General features: G+C 36.8%; 1 protein-coding gene across 11 annotated transcripts in view; it reads left to right on the forward strand.

The window, feature by feature from the left end:
• Positions 1 to 14,912, forward strand: part of TINAG (tubulointerstitial nephritis antigen) — a 47,337-nt gene extending 32,425 nt beyond the window's left edge. For 10 of the 11 annotated variants that reach the window (XM_042883528.1, XM_042883562.1, XM_042883554.1 and 7 more), the window contains 2 exons: positions 13,574 to 13,619; positions 14,692 to 14,912. In XM_042883528.1, coding sequence (XP_042739462.1) covers positions 13,574 to 13,619; positions 14,692 to 14,802 — 157 coding nt within the window. In that variant the 3' untranslated portion in view covers positions 14,803 to 14,912. The other variant, XM_042883610.1, reaches the window with a different exon arrangement.
• The last annotated feature ends 3,793 nt before the right edge of the window (positions 14,913 to 18,705 follow it).

Consider the following 18,705-nt stretch of genomic DNA (forward strand, 5'->3'; position numbering starts at 1 on the left):
CTGCTGACAAGGAATTACAAGAGTGTGTCTGCTAGTGCTAGACAGAAGCAGCAGACTTAAGCAGGATCAGCCTCGAGCCTATAGAGCTGCAAAAAGTCCTGACTCAAAGACCAACAGAGGAAAAGCTCCTGAAGAGAGCATTGCAAAGATATGAAAGAGAGAAACTGGCAGGGACTTTGGAAAACAGGGACTTTAGGAAAATAGGTTTATGAAGGAAATCCTGTATGTTTGGTGTATATATATATGTATTGTATTTAAGGTATATCTGTAAGAGAAATTGATAAACAGGAAAATTGGAACTTCAGGGATGAGCCTCTATGGGGCTGTAAGTGCAGATGTTGGGATTCCTGTGTTTGGCAAAAGTGTATGGTGGTAATAACTATTCCCTCAAATAAAAATATGTTGTCTAACCTAGTGAATCTCATCACAGGGGAAAGTGATTAGACCAGAATTGCACAGGGGAACAACATGATAGCTGAGGAGCAAGGGACAAGGACTATTAATGTGCTGAAGTAGCTGCTGATTTAAATGATAACCATTAGGATGGTCGCAGAAAAAGAAACAGCCAAGGAGCCATTTATAAGCAAAAAATAGGACATCTTAGACCTGCAGTAGCCTCAGAGGATTGTATGGACCAGTCTGTGCAAAACACTGAGTAGGAAGAAAGTGTTTTTATATGCCAAAGGACATGAGAAAAAAGTGAATGAAAAAGAAGAAAAAGAAGGCAAAGAAACATCAGACTGATTAGGAGATTAATATGTGGGAAATACATTTACTTTCTAATTTTTGTTGAAGATTGCTGAACTGATCTAATGGATCCAAAACTGTAATGAATGTCCCTTTTATTTCACCATCTAATGTGTAAGTGTTCTGACTGCTGGGACTATGCCACGTGAAATATTTGCAGATTTGTTTAATTGTAAAATTGGATCAAATTTTGACAAGTTGAAGATTGTTTGAGCCCAAGACCAGGTGTACTTAAACTTATCAGGGAATCAGAGAATCATTTAAGTTGGAAAGGACATTTGAAGGTCATCTGGTCCAACTGAAGAGAGGTCTGGAGCACAAGCCTTATGAGGAGCATCTGAGAGAGCTGGGATTGTTTAGTCTGGATAATAGGAGACTCAGGGAGACTTTATTGCTCTCTACAAATATATGAACAGAGGTTGCAGTGAGGTGGGGGTCAGCCTCTTCTCCCATATAACCAATAAAAGGAGTAGCCAGAATGGCCTCAAGTTGCACCAGTTCAGGATGAACATTAGAAAATACTTTTTCTCCAAGGTTGTGGTCAGATACTGGAATGGGCTGCCCAGGGTGGTGGTGGAATCACTGACCCTGGAGTTGTTCAAGAAACTTTTAGATGTTATACTGTGGGACATGGTTTTGCAAGAAATACTGGTGGTAGGTGGTAGGTAGATGGTTGGACTGGATGTTCTTAGTGGTCTTTTCCAACCTTGGTGATTTTATTATTCTATGATTCTAACTCCCCTGTAATAAACAAGGACTTCTGCAGCTCGATCAGATCACTCAGAGCCCCATCTACCACCTCTCTGGGCACCATTTTACTAGCAATGATGAATCCAGTGATTAAATGTGACTCAGCACTATGAGGTCTAAAACACTGCTTTGTAAAGATTCAAACACTTTCAGAATGAAGCTGTCACTTTTTCATATCATTCATATCAACACTTTGAACTAATTTGAATGTAAAATGCATAGCCCAGACACAAGCTCTCTGCGATCTACAACAGCTTGTTCTGTTCTTGTTTGTTTTGTGTGCATAATGTTTTGTTGTTGGTTTTGAGCAAAAGATAATGCAAAATCTTTTCCATAGGAAAAAAAAAGCTCATGAGAATCTCATGAATGCTGAACTGGAATTAAAAATTGTGATGATTCTTTTCATTTTGCATCACAGAATTTTTGTGAGAGAAAAAGGGGCAGAGACTTGATGCAGTAGGATAAAAATATGCAGTTTTATGCAGGCTGATATTCATTGTGATCTGATTTTTAAATTTATAACTCCTAAAAATGAGTTAATGTTTGTAAAAGGCAGTTATAGTAATGGATGACCACAATGAACTGATATATGAAATCTCTCAAAAACACTTTTGAAAGGGCCATAAGCTCCTCATGCTTGCAAGTATGTATAAGGCTACAGAGTGCTATAAAATAGATATAAATTTTAGCGAAACCATTTTTAACACAAACAGGCTCATATAAATGTCTAACTGAATACACTGACTGAATTCTGTCACTATGAAAGTTGAAACTGCTAACTATTTTCTAACATTTTGAGGTTTCTACTTCATAAAATCAGCTCTAAGTCTAAAAAAAATCTATCTCCAGTATGTAGTGTATGACCTCAGGCTCAAGGAGAGCATGGGAAAAAAACTGTGAGGAAACAAGAAAGAAAAATATGGAGCAGCCAGGCAGAGGGTGTTGCAGGTTGCAGATGGTTTGAGTGTAAAGATGGTCTCTGTGGACAGTGAAATAAGTTTCCAATGGACTGAAGTCAAGACTGACATGCTGACAGACAAAGTATGATGTCTCAAGTTTCTGTGTCTTGTCTGCAGTCAGTGAGGTAAGTAGAAAAAATGAGTAACAGAGACTGGAATTCATAACGTTTAAGTTTTGATGAGTAGAATTTAGAAGTTACATCTCTGCTAGGCAGTCATGGTTTCCTTTATTATCCATGGCTGTTGTGCTGCTCTTTCTGTCTGTCCTTAAGTGCGTTTAATTGCTGTTTTATTTTTTTTAACTTCTGTTTGTTACTTGTAAAGGAACCCCTGGGGATAATGTCAGACTTGCAGAGCTAACATTAAAATGTCTAAGGTAGACTAGATGAATCCCACTATAAAAACGTCATAAAGTAACGCCAGCTTGTGCAACAAACTCACTGACCAATGGTCCATAATGTTTATGGTAAGATAATATCCTCAAAATGTCATATGCATGTTCGTGTCTATGTACACACACAGGTATATGGATTTATGTGCATATATGCATTAAATTTCAACTCAAAATCACACCAGAATGAAAACTACCTGAAAAGGCACAACAGAACTACAAAGAGCTAATGAAGACAAACTGTTCAGAGTTTGGCAATTTTCACATTTTTTTCTGCACTCACATTTTAAATAGAATAATGATTGAAATTACTAGGATCAGTGACTAAAGATATATGGAACTGAACACTTACCTCAAGATATCTTAATAAAAACAGACTTAATTCACATAAAAATGAATTTGGTAGCAGATTTGCCTCCCAGATCTATACTTTTGAGTTAGAGTTGAGTTGCCAAAGTCCAGTCTATAGCATATTCTTTATAAAACTGGTGCACTTCTTACTCCTTATTCTTATTCTTATTCTTATTCTTATTCTTATTCTTATTCTTATTCTTTTACATCTTTGGCTTTCTAAATCTCACTGAGAAAAAGAAGAGAAATGGGGTGTTTATAGAAAAAGAAAACAGTGAAGCAGATTTGGATATGGTGTAAGGATGGCAAAATCTATTAACTTTGGAGGAAGAATGTTGGCTTAAGCAGCTCTGCCTCAGTCAAATATATCTTTCTTCAAAGTCAGGTATAACCAAGTAAAAATCCATCACTAATGTTTCCAACCTGTTCAGACAGATTCTCTCTCATCCTTATTCATCTTTATCAGTTCAACATTCGTGATAGGCTACAATATCTGATGTGTATTTCCATTCAAAGAATTGTATCTGCTTCTCAGTTGAGAATGAAAAATTCAGAAGGGTTTCAAAAAGCCCAAGTCTTTGCCTGCAATCAGATATACTTACTGCCACCTTAAAGCTTGTATGGAACAAGTATAGTTTTATTAAAAGCCTTAGGTACTGATTCATGACCAGTATAGGTTTTCAGATATTTAGAAGATGCTTAGAATGGAAAAGAACTTTATTAAGAGGATACTGAGAGATGTCCTTTCTATTTTTATCCACTGGAAGATTTAAATTCAATATTGCAGGAGAATAAATGAAATTGAAACATCAACGCCCTGAAAAAGCATGAGTTGAATTCATTGTTTTTTAGCACAGTCACTCTAAAATTGACACGTGAAGCAAAAACTTGTGTTTTAGTGTTGAGGAGACATTCAGGCAGTGCAACAGCACTTTAATATGCATTTAAATGACTCACAGTGCAAAGTCCAGAGGCTTAAAAGAGATGCCAGCGACTACTGTTAGTGACACCTTTGTTTTTGACCTTGCAGATATATTTTTTCTCTCAATTTTCTTTATCACTTGTCCTCACTCCATCTCAGATTATCAATGACAACAAAGAAGATCTTTTTAGGCCATCAATAGCCACATTTTCTTTTCAGCTAAAGAAACCTTGGGATGAGTTCCCTCTTTCTTTCATAGGAAATAAGTTCATTTCCTTTCTTCTTCTTTCATTTCATTTCTTTCTTTTCATTTCAGACAATTGACATAATACATTATAGTTTTAAAAATAAATAATACTAAAAAATATTTTACAGCAAAGAAAAATACATTACAAGATCATCAGGAAAAGATAAACTTTATTTGGAGATTTATGCAGTTAAATCCATGAGTTTTTCTCCCATACTATTAGTTAATGTAGTATTTTTAGAATAATTTAACCACTGACATACTGATAATTTCACTTAGCTCTTGTTCTAAGAAGTCTGTGTAAAATCATAGTTTTGAGTTCCAGTAATCCTTTTCTGAAAAACTTTTTCTGGCAGAGAACACTAGTCAGTGAATTTTTTTATTGTGTCTATTAGTATCATGGCAGTTATATGACCAAGGCCAAGGAGGAGAGTTAGATGAAAAGTTACAGACTGCATGTATTTGTGGCCCACTGTCTTTTTATCTGTAGAAGGAGGTACTGTGAAAATCTTATGAAATAAAAGCTTTTGTATTAAAATAGATTAGAGGGACTGAGTAACCTTTGTATCCTTCTGCTCTGTAGGTCTAGTCTATGGGAAGGCAGTCTTTTTTGTTAAAGAAATTTCATAGGTTACTTTTTGATCAAACTGATGACACTAAAATAGCAAAGCCTAGATTGAAGACTTAGGATTAAGGAGAAAAATTAGTCTATTTTATTAACATTGTCTGTGTTCAGCATTTGGATAGGATATCTTCAAAAGTTTTACCTCTGTCTTGATTGCAGAGTCTTTTTTCCTAGTCTAAATACCTAATTTCCCATAAATTGGATGTGATGAATTTGGACTACATGAAGTCATGTTTGATCACGAATAATTTTTTCAGGGATAGAAAGGGCCAGAGATATTTATTTACATATATAACTTCAGAAATTACAGGATTTATATTGCACTGGAGGTTATAAAATGTTTTCTAGTTGCCCCATTTGACCTGAAGATCTTTGTGAATGCAGAAGCTATTAGAAATGAAAATATCTGGGGAAAAAAAGGAAGAAAAAAAGGAAAAAGCAACAAAACAAAATATGAGTAAAGTCTACAACCTTACAAACAGAATATGTACAGTGTTTCATGGAATCATAGAAATGTTTGAGCTAGAAGGGACCTTTAAAGGTCATCTAGTCCAACTCTTCTGCAATGACCAGGAGCATCTACAGCTACATCAGGTTGCTCAGAGCTTCATCCAGCCTGACCTTGAATGTGTTCAATGTCTATGCTTCCACCACCTCTCTGGACCACCTGTTCCCAGGCCTTATCACTTTTATTGTAAAATACTTACTTCTTATGTCCAGTCTAAATCTACCCTCTTTGAATTTGAAACCATTTCCCCTTGTCCTACCACCACAGACCCTGATAACATGTCTTCTTATCCTTCCTTCCTATAGCCCCCTTTTAGATATTTCAAGTCCACACTCAGTTTTCTGCAGCACCTTCTCTCCTCCAGGCTAAACAGCCCCAGCTCTCTCAACCTGCTCTCGTAAGAGAGGTGTTCCATCCTTTGGATAACTTGTGTGGCCCTACTCTGGATGTGCTCCAACAGGTCCATGTCTCTCCTGTGCTGAGGACTCCACATCTGGAAACAGCACTCCAGGTGAAGCCTTACCAGTGCAGAGTAGAGTGGAAATATCAACTCCTGGCTTTCTGGCCACTCTTCTTTGGATGCAGCTCAGGGTATGGTTGGCTTACTGGGCTGCAAGAGCACACTGATGGCTCATGTCCATCTTACCATCCACCAGTACCCTCAAGGCAGTTTTGGGAGGGCTGTGTTCCATCCTTATATCCCTCATTTTGCACTGACAGCAAGAGTTGCCACAACCCAGGCTGTTGAACCTCGTGAGGTTCTCCTGGGCCTATTGCTCAAGCCTGTCTAGGTCTCTGTGTGTGACATGCTGTCCCTCAAGTGTGACAGCTGCACCACACAGCTTGGTGTCATCTGCAAACTTGCTGGGGGTGCACTCCCACTGTTGATGTCACTGATGAAGATATTAAAGAGTATCAGTGCATTGACTCCTGGAAGACACCACTTGTCACCAATCTCCATCCAGACGTTGTGCCATTGACCATCACTCTCTGGGTACAATCTTGCAACCAGTTCCTCATCTCACCCATTAAATCCATATCTTCTCAATCTGAAGAGAAGGACTTTATGAGAGACCATGTCAAAGGCCTTATTGAAATCCAGATGGATGACACCAGTGTCTCTTCCCTTGTTTGTTAATGCAGTTACACCATCATAAAAAGTGACAAGTTTGGTCAGGCAGGACCCACTCTTGGTGAAACCATGCTGGTTATCTCATATCTCCTCCCTCTCTTTCGTACGCCTTAGCATAACTTCCAGGAGGATCTGCTACATGATATTGCTTGACACTGAAGTGAGGCTAACAGGTCAGCAGTTTCCTAGGTCACCCTTTCTATCCTTCTTGAAAGTGAATGTTATACTGCCATTTTTCCAGTCATCAGGGCTTTGTCTGACTGCCATGACTTTTCAAATATCATCAAGAGTGTCTTGGTGACTATGTCAGCCAATTCCCTCAGGACTCTGTGATGTGAGTTTCCTGTGTATATTGTTTTTAAAGACTTCTATCTGTGCTTCCTTTTAGTCAAAGAATTATTGAATGTTCTGATTTTCAATGCACAAGCATTCTATAATGACAGAGAGGAGACACTGTAAAGAAGAAAACAAACAGCAACCAGAAAACAAACAAAAAAAACACAACAAACCAACAAAAAAACAAAACAGCAGCAACAGAGATAAATCTTGACTTTATTCTAGAAAATAGTAGGCTTTGCCACTGACTTCAGTGAATCCAAAATTGAGTCTACAAACTGTGTAACTGGTGAACTGCAAGTGTGAGATAAAGCCGGTTGAAAAAGAATGAAAGTAGTGGTTGAAAATAGCATTTTGTTGTTCGTGTATTTTTGACTGTGAGGTAGAGACTGTCTGTATGTCAGAAGAGTCTGTTCTGGATATACGTTGTTGGATGTGGGAAGTTAGAAAGATGATGCAGAATGCCAGTTCCTAGAGCATCTGTCTTCCGTAAAGAGTTTAACTCTTTGCTTAATGCAAAACATTGACCTCTACTCTAATCAACTGCATGAATTCATAGCTTGAGAGACTTGTATTATTTTCCTTTACTCTTAAGACCTTCTTTTTAGATGTGCTCATCCTTTTGTCTAAAAAGAATGCATAAATTATGTTTTCACGACAAGTTGGAATTGGTTTCCCCTGAGTAACCTGAAATATTTTTTCTCCCGAAGAAGACTGAATGCAATTTGGTTAAATTATTTCTTTTTATTCAAGGTTACTTTTCATTGAAGATGGTGAAGGTTTTGTTTGGAAAAACTAAATAGCCTATTTCTTACAGAATAGTTTTGTCACATAGAACTTCATTACTGTGTAATTTTGTGTAACATTCAGACCTTCTCCTTTATGACTCCTCGAAATCCCTTCTTGTTCTCAGTAAAAATGGAAATTTTGTAAAGGGCTGTATTGAAAGCTTTTCAAAAAAATACTGAAGGATTGGACATCAGTGGTCTAAAGCTTTGTTAAAAATAAGCCTAATAGATTCCTTGTCTCTGTGGATAATGAGGTCCAACATCTGTTCACGTTTAACATGTTGTTAATTTAGAGTAAATGTCAGCTAAAATAATCACATCAACAAGAGAGGAAAAAAAGTGCTATTAGATTATTTTGATCATCTTCCAGAAAATGTAATATTTCTCTCTAAACCTGTTAAGTTACTTTTAAAAGTCTCTGTCATCTCCCCGTGGGAACTATTCCTCTGGTATTTACATTACTTTATTAGTAGGATATATTTTTTTTTCTTGGTGTTTTATTTCCTTGACTTTCTCCCACAGTTCTATCTAAACACTAATATCTGATACTGAATTTTCTCTTTCTGCAGGGAGTTTGAGTTCTACACACATCTAGGTTGTTAGTCTCTGTGCATTTTTATTTTTTCTTTTTCCCATTCCTCACACAAAAATCATTTACTTCTTTTTCTTATTCCTAGCAGTGACTTCTCAGATTTAATGTAGGACTCCAGTCACACACTGTATAGCTCTTCACTGAAAACGTGCATGACCTTGCCTATATTTAATCCCAGCTTCTTACATCTCCTTTCTAATGTTGTTAACGTAACTAAAGCAGATTGCATGTTTAATTTATTGCTCACTGTGACATCATTTTCCCTTCAACATACAAGGTCTAGGCTTCCCAGGAGGTACTGGAAAGTACCTGATCATTCAGGAGGGGCAGGATTTCATTAACAATGAGCATAGAGTTTGCAAAAGCCTACTTCAGGAAAAATGACTTTTGAAAGAACCATCGGATTTCAGGAATAAGCTGCCAGAAAAAAGCAACCTGTATATAGACTCTACTAGAGAAATTATATCAGCAAACCACTCTAACAAGTGTCATAATTTCTATAAATAAATGACTAGCATTCGTTAATTCCCACTGATTTGGACTTCTAGTCAAAATATGGATACCTCTCAGACTCATGAATAGATTCCTATTTGTGTTCTTTCTTTAAAAATTACTTTCAGAAAGAAGATAATAGCAACAAGATTTATTCTTGTACTGAATTTTTTCACGTACAGTGCCCAGCACAAAGGGGTTCACTTCCATGCTTAAAACTCCAAGGCACAGCTCTCACACAATAAAAGTTAGATAGTGTCATTTTCCTTTCCAGCCTGTTGTTGGTCTCTCAACCAGCTCATACTCTAAGCAATGAGGGAACATAAAATGCAGCCTAAATTGTTTTAACAACTTTTTTAGCACAATATTCCTGGCTTAATTTTCTTCAACCAAACTGTACTATCTATGATTCTTGCTGTGTTGCGAGAAACTGATATATGTTATAACTGCTGTGTTGTTTACTAAGATAATTTTACTTCCCCTTTAAATGTTTTTTTTTTTTTTTTTAAATTTGTACCTGCTAATTTAAGATTTACAGGATCCATGTCCTTCCATCTGTAGTGTCTTAATTCTCCTCTTCATTTAATCTGAAATTTTATACTACAACTGTGATAGCTGATAGTCAGCTTCTCCAAACAGTGGATGAATATCTTTATTTAAAAAATAAATCTGTTTTGATGATTTGAGGAATTCCAAGGTAAAATCTGATTTCTGCAGGCAGTGTTTTTTTTTCTCATAACTACTGTTTGTTTTTTGAGTGTCGGTTTTTTTTTTTTTTTAAATTATTCTTTTAAAACATATTTAAGGCATACAAGGATGAAAAATTATTGTAAATTGTATTTATATTATGACAGCGCATTATTAGATTGTTGATACCCATTCAACACTTTATTCATTATATATTTCCTAATATTTTCCTTTTCCTTTGCTTTGCTCACACTTCACTATGCACATATGTCCAGATTCAGCTTGAGATTCGAGTACCTGAAGTTATGTTTCTGATGGTAGACATGACGTGCTAGATTTCTAAACTGTCAACTTAGAGATGGTGATATAGTCAACATAGGCAATGGAGCCTGGAGGGTAACTCAGCTCCACCTGCTTGTGAATATGTTAGTACCCTCAGGGGTATTTGGTGCTAGCAGCAGTGGAAAGAAGTTGCTGCCTGATTACATTTCTGAAAGAACACAGATTTCTTGTTGGTCCTATGTCACATCTGCCATGAGAATGTTTCAGGCATCCAGGGGCATCTCAAGTGGCCCTAGACACCTGCATTTAGGCAGATGAACAAACCTTTGTAATTAGTGTATGTTTATAAATTTATAGGAAATAAAGAAGTCACATCTCAGTGACGAACCAGATACAGTAAAAGACACTGACTTCAGTCTAATTATGACAACACATAGAATGTAAACTCTATTGAAAAATGATTGATTTCTGAATTTTTGAAATAACATACCATCCAATTTCTATTCATTGCAGTGGATGGCTATGAGTTTTCCAAGTTTCACATTTCCTCTGACTTTTTTTCAGATTTCTGAATATTTTGTGTTACTTTTTAACAAATGTGTCTGTTAGTTTTTGTTCATACTTCAAGAAGCAGTACTTACAGCAGCAGGTAAAAGAGCATCTAAAATTAAGCTGAATTTATTATTCATTTATATCATGAATCTTTCACCCTCAGACACTTGACTTTGCAGCAGAAAGGATACTTAGGGATTATTTTTCTATGAGGAAACTAAACTTAAATTAAACTTAAAGTGGAAGTTGTGCTTGCTTGCCATAAGGTGTGATAGGTAGAACCAAGGGATACAATATGGAATGAATTTATTTCATTAGTAAGACTGAAATTATGAAAACTACCAAAGCGTGAATATAGGCAGGAAAACAGAAAAGGAGAAATTTAAAAGATTAAATGAAATATTTCTGCTGGGAAGACTCATTTAGAAAGTTGAGAAATCTATGTTAGAAAATATTTCCTCCTTTTCTACAGGTACTACAGCAGAAATAGCTTTCACTTAGGTGTTTTTGGAGATAATTGCTTCATCTTTAAAGGCTATACAAATATGAATGAGCCAGAAAGTCTCCAGAAATGCTCTTAGCTGGAGCTGACATGCATTCCCGGAGGCAAGATGTCAAATCAAACTGGCACGGGACCCAAAATGCTGCAACACTGAACAGTATATATCTAGCGTATTTCACAAAACAACAGCTGTTTACATTACAGCTCAGTGCTTTTCAGATGGAGAGAAGCCATTAGCCTGGGAGAAATGAGAACTGGTGAATCTGAGCAAGCCCATACAATGAGCCTGAACCAACCATGCCAAGATTTAGGAAAGGCTTTGTCAAAAAGGCCTGGAACTCCATGCTGTGTTTGCTGCCACTAAAGATGAGCATCTGTGGAGCTGTCAGTCTGTTCTGCCTTTCCTGCTAAGTCCTGCTCCTGATTTGTGCATTAACTTCAAGACTGGTTTTGAACAGTAAAAAATGAACCAACATTATCATCTGTTCTTTAACCACAGCTGTTAAAAAACTGACAAAATCACCTCCCTCATCACAGTCTATTAGCCTACTGTGCTATACAGCTGTTACACAAGAGCTATGTACCGAATACAAAATAAATTCATGGAATGGCGGATTAGCAAGTCCAACATAGGTCCAATTGCTAAGATTATTAAGTAGTTTAGGCTAGAAAGGATGTCTGAAGGTCATTCACTTCAATCCCTCAGCTCAAAGAATCTATCATCTATCCATAAGACTGATGCAAATAGTGGACTTTCAAACTGCAACTGATGTAATTTTTTAGTAACATGGCCACAAGTAAATCTCAATCTGATATGAATAAATGAATATAAATGAATAAATGTATGATCATGACTAATTGTATCAAAAGCACATTAGGCAAATAAATAGCAAAGATTGTTAATAATCCCTAAACTTTCTCCTGGTAGTACAAAGAAAAAAAATAATGAAACCTTTTTTTAAACACAACAATTACAATAAGTGGTTGTTATCACCAACATTGTTTCTATGACTTCATGCACTGAGTGAGTAGTAGCTACAGCTGGAATCACAACTGTAATCCAGACTTCAACTCTATGCTAGCCACGAAGCTTTTACTTCCAAAGTGACCATTTTAATCTAATTCTTCTGTACTTTTTTTCTGATAGCATTGAGCCCATGATTGGCAGTGTCTGGAAAACAAAAGCAATATGACTTGCCACAGTGGAATTTTACCTCTAACCTGCGGTCATACAACCAGTGGAATTTGAAGGAAATTGAAACAGCAAATATCAACAGGCAGAGCATGTGTCTGGATGAGGAGGCAGTTACACGCTGCAGGATATCTTTCCTGCAAAATCTCTGTCAAGGAGAAGGACATTGAGGTCCTGGGCTTAAATGAGGCTGGAAAGATCCCTGGTTTCTCAGTTCAGACACAGTCATGGTACTACAGTGAAAAACTGTGAGCTTATCCTGTTCAGTGTCTCTTCATATCAACTGTTACTCTGAAAAATTTGGAAGCTGGGGTTTTAAATTTGTCTTTTTTGCTTTTTTGTTTTCCCCTTTGAGTAGAAGTACAGCTATTCCACACAGATCATTGCTGTTAACCCAGGGGAATTGATGCTGCTGTGGATGTTTTTTACAAAGATGACTTGAAACCCCGGATTTCCCCATCCACATCATAGGATTTCTTGTTGTATTTTTGCTAATTGCCTTTCAAAATGATTGGAGCACCATAAATGCACCAAATTATTTGACTTTGGTCATATACTAGTAAGGATAATGGTGCGATAATTTCGTACGTTTTATGATTAATTTATACTGTGAAAAAAGAACTGTAATAGATGTTCACGTCTTTGGTTTTCTTTTTATTTGTGCCCTTTAGCAGGCACCAGCATCATGGCCTATGAACAGCAACTAAACAAGTATTCACCTTAAAATTAAGGAAAAGCTAGCAGGGTTCCTTAGGCAGTCAGTAGATGTGCAAACATACGCATGCACCTAAGGCATGCAATGTAGAATTCACTGATTGAACTACACCCAGACGATGGCCTTGGACCTTCTGCTACCAAATATCCATGCAAAATGAAGTTTATCATCTCAGAGCACTGAGCAATTCAGCTCCAACTACAAAACATCTGTCACTCAGAGGAGGGGACAGGCTTTGTGTGGTTTCATGGATATTGCCACAACATTTAGCGTGTCCTGAAAGATGTTAGAGAAATATCAGGTTTACATGTCATTTCCCTCACTGTGCAGAAAACCAAATTAGTTTGTCAGCAATTCAATCTGAGCTGAGAGCAGCCGGTCCCAGTTTACCAGCTATATTTGTAAAGGTGTTAGATGAGATCTTTAACAAAAAAGTTTCTGTGGTTCTTAAGCTGAATTGAAATGTGTTCACATTAATTTAAATACTCCTACACAGTTGGGTTAGTTCAGCTGGCAAACTCTCCAAAGGAGAGATTCTGTCAGTGAAAACATTAGATCATTGCAATGAGATACTATAGGCACACTTGTGCTCAGAAGTTTTTCTAGTCCCTGCTGACAATTTGACTTGTGGCTAGGAGGACAAATACCTTCATTTTCATTGGTGGAGGCGTCACTTGGTCAAGCTGTTTCATCCCTGGTACTAGGGCAACTATCATTAGCTTTTCTATTCTGGTTGCTTGTTTAAAGCTGCAAAATATGATCAAATGCATTAGAAGCCTCACTTGTACCATCTCTTGTAACAGGTGGGGATCATTACCTGGCAAAAATGGACAAAAACAGAAGTTCTGGGTAAGTGAGTCCTTAGTACTCTGTTACAAAGAAGGAGATGACATTTCTAAAATACAAATTATTTTTTAAAAAATCCTTCTTTTCTTTCATTCTCTTTTTTAGTATCTGCTTTTGTTGTTGTTTTCCATCCACCTTTAAGTCTCCTGCACAATTCTACCCCCTTTCTGGCAAGGTTTTATCCTGTTGACCCTTGAACTACAGCATGATCTTCCTCAATTTCAAATCCTACTTCATGTGATCTCCTTACACTTATATCTGTGTTTTCTCCTACAACTCTTATACAGTTTTTTCCATAAACATGTCCTTCTTTTTGAGGTCTGAGAATGAAACTCAACAATATGTGTCAATATTATTTGGGAAAATATTCTGAAAAGACAAGCTATTAATTTAAATAGCATTGCAAAATGTTTTCCAGCTGTCAGCAAAAAATTAAACTTAGCCTTTCATCAATTTAAAGTCAGTCAGATTTTATCGCTTTGGTTGAGATTAACAGCTCATACCATTATTCTGATGCTTAGCAGAAGGTAATTTGGAATTCATATAACTGATGGCAGGGCTTGTGGTTGTTGGTTCTACTGACATCTCAGGCACAAACCCTTCTGAATTCATTAAAAACTAAATGTCAATAACAATCTGAATGAAACCTGATTTATTAAAAGCCAATTTTTCATATCTTGTGTCTCTTCAACATATGTTAACGTATTAATGTTAAGAAACTAATATTAATAGGTTAACGTTAATTTGAATTTTGACCAATACTGTTTACCAATATTGTTTAAATTACCACTTCCTCCAGGTGATATTTAGATTACCTAATAGTTTCTTCTTCAATAAATCAGACAGTCTAATAGCAATAGTAGTCCATTATAATTAACTCTGGCTTTGGAACTAAAATTTTGATCAAAATAAAAAGGAATAAACAAGTAGACATAAGGAAAAAATGCATTTTTATTCTCATCGAATCTGAGAAACTTTTTCATTAGACAAAAATATCACATGAGATTACCTTTAAACTTCACATTTTGCATTTTAAAATACCATTAATTTTTTTTTCCTCTTTGTTTTTCTTTAGATTGCAGCAAATTCATGGGGAAAGTATTGGGGAGAAAATGGCTATTTTAGGATTCTACGTGGACAAAATGAATGTGATATTGAGAAGCTGATTTTAACTACTTTGGGATAGCCACTGCCTTTTACCTGAAGTATTATACTGTATGGTGCTTTGTGTATCTATTCTTCCACTGTTGTACATCGAGTCTTCCTAGACAAATAAAAAATTAATCTCTTATGTTATATTTCTTTCTGCTGTGGTTCGTTAGGCCTTCCTGACTGAACACACTGCAGCTATCCTAAGAGTGGTACAGTCTCACCCGGTACAAACACTCCTCTGTACAAATAGCAAATTGTCTCCAAGACTACTGACGACCTTGGTGTCTCACAGAGTGGGAAGTTCTGTCTCCTATTATTTACATCTCATCACTGTTTTGATATATTAATGGTGACTGATTCAGCAGTGCCTGAAAAAAATGGAGTTATATTGGTAGTGTTAATCTCTTTATGATACATACTGTGGTCACAAATCCCCTTAAAAATGTGATGTGCTCTTCACAGAGAATTGCTCATGGTCGTAGTAGATAAAAAAAAGTACAAATTAATGTAACTAGAATTCTAATCCTGTTACAGAACAACTGTTTCCAATTCTAGCTTACATAAATTGTATCTGTGTATCATTTTCTCTTCCAGGAAACTAATTTTTTACTGTAGGTTTCATAAAGTTTATGTATTTTACATAATATAAAAACTGCTTCTAATGAAACAACATATTCCCATTCCCATAACCGCAATTAAAAATGTGCAATTTAAATAGTTTAATTGAATGAAAAACTGAAAAAAAGAGATAATTTTTCCCTATTAAGATCTAGACAAGCTTAATTCCTCAGCTGCTTGTGTTCCACTTATTGTTTTACCCAGAAGCAGACCAATGCCAGTTCTCTCATTCTCTCAGTTCTCTTATTCCTGAAGGATATTTTTTCTGCCCTGGAGGAAAGGTCAGAAAAGACATTCTGGTGTTTGTTCCCACTGCCATCTCTGTAGCCCAGACATGGCTCCTGGAGCTGGCCAGCAAGATGTATATCAGCAAGTAATTAGTAATTAAAGGCCTTTCCAGATCTAACACTCCCTTACTACTGCCACACATCCCCTCTCATCAACATTGCTACAGACCTCGATGGGCTTGAGAGCCCTTCGGCCTGTGTATTTTTTAAAGTTTAGATATTGCCACTATTGGCATATGAAGAAATGAACTAATCTCTGTCTCTCTTAGTCTCTTTTAAATTATTCCAAAGGGCACTTGCCAACCTGAATCATCAGTCATAAAATTACCTACAAAAGAAACAACTGTGGCAAGTTATATAGATGGGGAGAAAATCCCGCCGTTAAATTACAGTAAACAAATATTCAGTGCGACTTTCTGTCTTTAATAGACTATTTCTCAGTCTTTCATTTCTAGAAAATGAAGAACTAGACTTCCATTATCATCAGCATAGGTGCATAATAGCTTTTCCTTCAAGAGCAGTTAATGTTGGTAATATACAATAGATGTCCTTGCCACTAAATTAATGTTTCTTGAACTAAACTAGGGACTTGACTTGTAGTGGTTCACTACTGAAAGAGCTATTTTAAAAATGTTGTATCATACTGCTGCAGAACAATCTCTTCTGTGGCCTCTAGTGTCATACAATAAACTGAATTTAGACACAAAAACTTTCATCATTTGAAATCTATAGCAAATTATAACACAAGAAGTTTTAGAAGTGCTAAGCACTGTGAAGGAAGAATTAACTTGATGTCTTTACTCCACCCATCTTGGCTTGGAAATCACTCCCATTTCTCTTTTATTTCCTTGCTGATTGCATCCAAAATCAAAATGGGTTCTGACAAGAGATAAATGCAGTTACACTGAAGCAGAGCAGCAGGATTTAAAAAAATGTGTGTTTGGCATCCAGTGGGTGGACCAGGCCAAGATGCAAACAACAATGCTACATGCAGAAATGCTACAGCACCAGGGGGGAGGCTGCCCATGCGGTGTTCTCAAGGTAAATAATTTCACAATGATTCACTCAGGAAAAAGTCCCAGATAGAATGAGAAAAATTATAACGAATCACTCATTTGTCTGAACTACGAAGAATTAACTGTTCCATTACACTGGAAAACTTTCTGCTTCTGAGTGTTTGGAGGAACAGATGGCATTTCAATAATTAGCAATTTTTAAAGTAGATTTTTTATTCAGTGTTCTGACGCTTCTCTGCTTCCTCTTCAGGTATTGCCTCTCAGTGTGTTTTCATTTGTGTATTAGTCTTGTTATTATAAACATGCTCATGTTTTTGACAGTAAATTTGATATTGAAGTATAGATAAAGGAAAGCCATCTGTGTATGCTTGTAACTGAGTTCCTGTAAGTTTCCATGCAGTTTCAGAGAGGCTGTTAGAATTTACTCCAGCAGAGCAGGAGAATAAAAAAATTATCCTAATTCCTGGGCACCACATTTTCTCGATAGACAGACCTCACAAGTGACAATTGCAGAAGAATGTGAAGGGGTATAACAGCAGCTTTGATGCCACCTACCTTTTCAGATTCTGTTGTACTACATTTAATAACAAGATAGCTGTCACATACACACATACAGAACTAGTTGCCAGGCTCTGTGTATCTTTTTGCCTCCCTTGGTATGACCAGCTGCCTTAATTTCAGCTGGGACAGGTAGTGAGCAAATGACTGTATGGTGCTTAGCCACCTGACAGATTAAGCCACAACACCTGCCTACCTGTAATCTACTCTACCCCTCTCTTGATTAGGCTATCGGAGAGAAATGTCAGAGATGCAGGAAAACGCTGGACTATTTGAAGAGTAAGATAATCATGCAATCAACTTTTTGATTCTATTAGATTGATTTCCAGATCTGATGATCACCCAAACAGAACAAGATGAAGGACAATGCAGCCCTGGCTGGAGTGCCCCTTTGAGATGTAAGCTGTGTTGCCCTCCATTTCATGGTTCTAGCAACAATCTAAGATCCTGTTAAAAGACCTTTTGGAGTTTAAAGCTGCATCTGTCAGTGTAGATGGAGCTAGTAGATCCATAGGCATTCCAAACCATGTGGCACGTTGGCCAGAAGTTCTTACTTTTATTCAAATATGCTTTTAAACCATCTACTTTCAACACACACAAAAGGCTTCTGTAAGTTATTGATTGTCTGTTACTTCTACTGCTTTTCTATTCAGAATGAAACTGGCTGTCTCTAGTATAACGTATTCATCAGTGGTACATTCAATAGTAGACATGCAGGGAAGGTCTTCTGAAAGTGGTTAGGAAGGCAGCCAGTCAAGTTCTATTGATGAACAGAGAAGTTCGGTGAATTATATTGGGTGCTTATGAAAAGCTCACTTATATGTATTAGAAAACTGATTTATGTTCATAAAAGTTCACTCTTTGCAGACACAATGTGACTTTAAAAGAGCGTCTTAATGGAGTCTAGCTTGAACCTAAAATCAATATTTCATTTATCGTAAAGAGAGTCTTTGCTTTCTAAAATGCACAAAAAAATAGTGCCTGGAATAAAGATATAAGAGATTCTGTCTGATAAAGCCATGTAATCCTTCATATACCAGCAGTACCATGCTGTACTTTGCTTTTTACTTTACACTGTGTTTCGTATTTCGATATGAACAAATTGATATCTGTTTTCCAGTTGACTTATCAATTAAGAGCCTGATTTAAAGTTACAAAATGTTGTGTATGAATGTACATACAGGTTCTTGTATTGATGTCAGAGGCTTTTGCAGGTTTGCTTCAAGATCAGCTAGTTAAATGAGTTCACCTCTCAGATCTCCTGTGATCCACCATAACCGAGGTGTTCCATTGTAGAAAATGGCAGGTAACTGTGTGTCTTGGGCTCACATCACAGAATGATGGTGCTGGAAGAGACCTGTGGGTCCATCTGGCCCAACCTCTGCTCAAGCGGAGACACTCTTTCCTCCCTCCTTGTTCTCCCCACTTTTCTCTCCCTTTCTCCCTCTTTCTCATTTT

This window comes from Lagopus leucura, unplaced genomic scaffold (assembly GCF_019238085.1).
Source record: "Lagopus leucura isolate 7727_CA_CO unplaced genomic scaffold, USGS_WTPT01 Super-Scaffold_73, whole genome shotgun sequence".
In the NCBI taxonomy this organism is placed as follows: domain Eukaryota; kingdom Metazoa; phylum Chordata; class Aves; order Galliformes; family Phasianidae; genus Lagopus; species Lagopus leucura.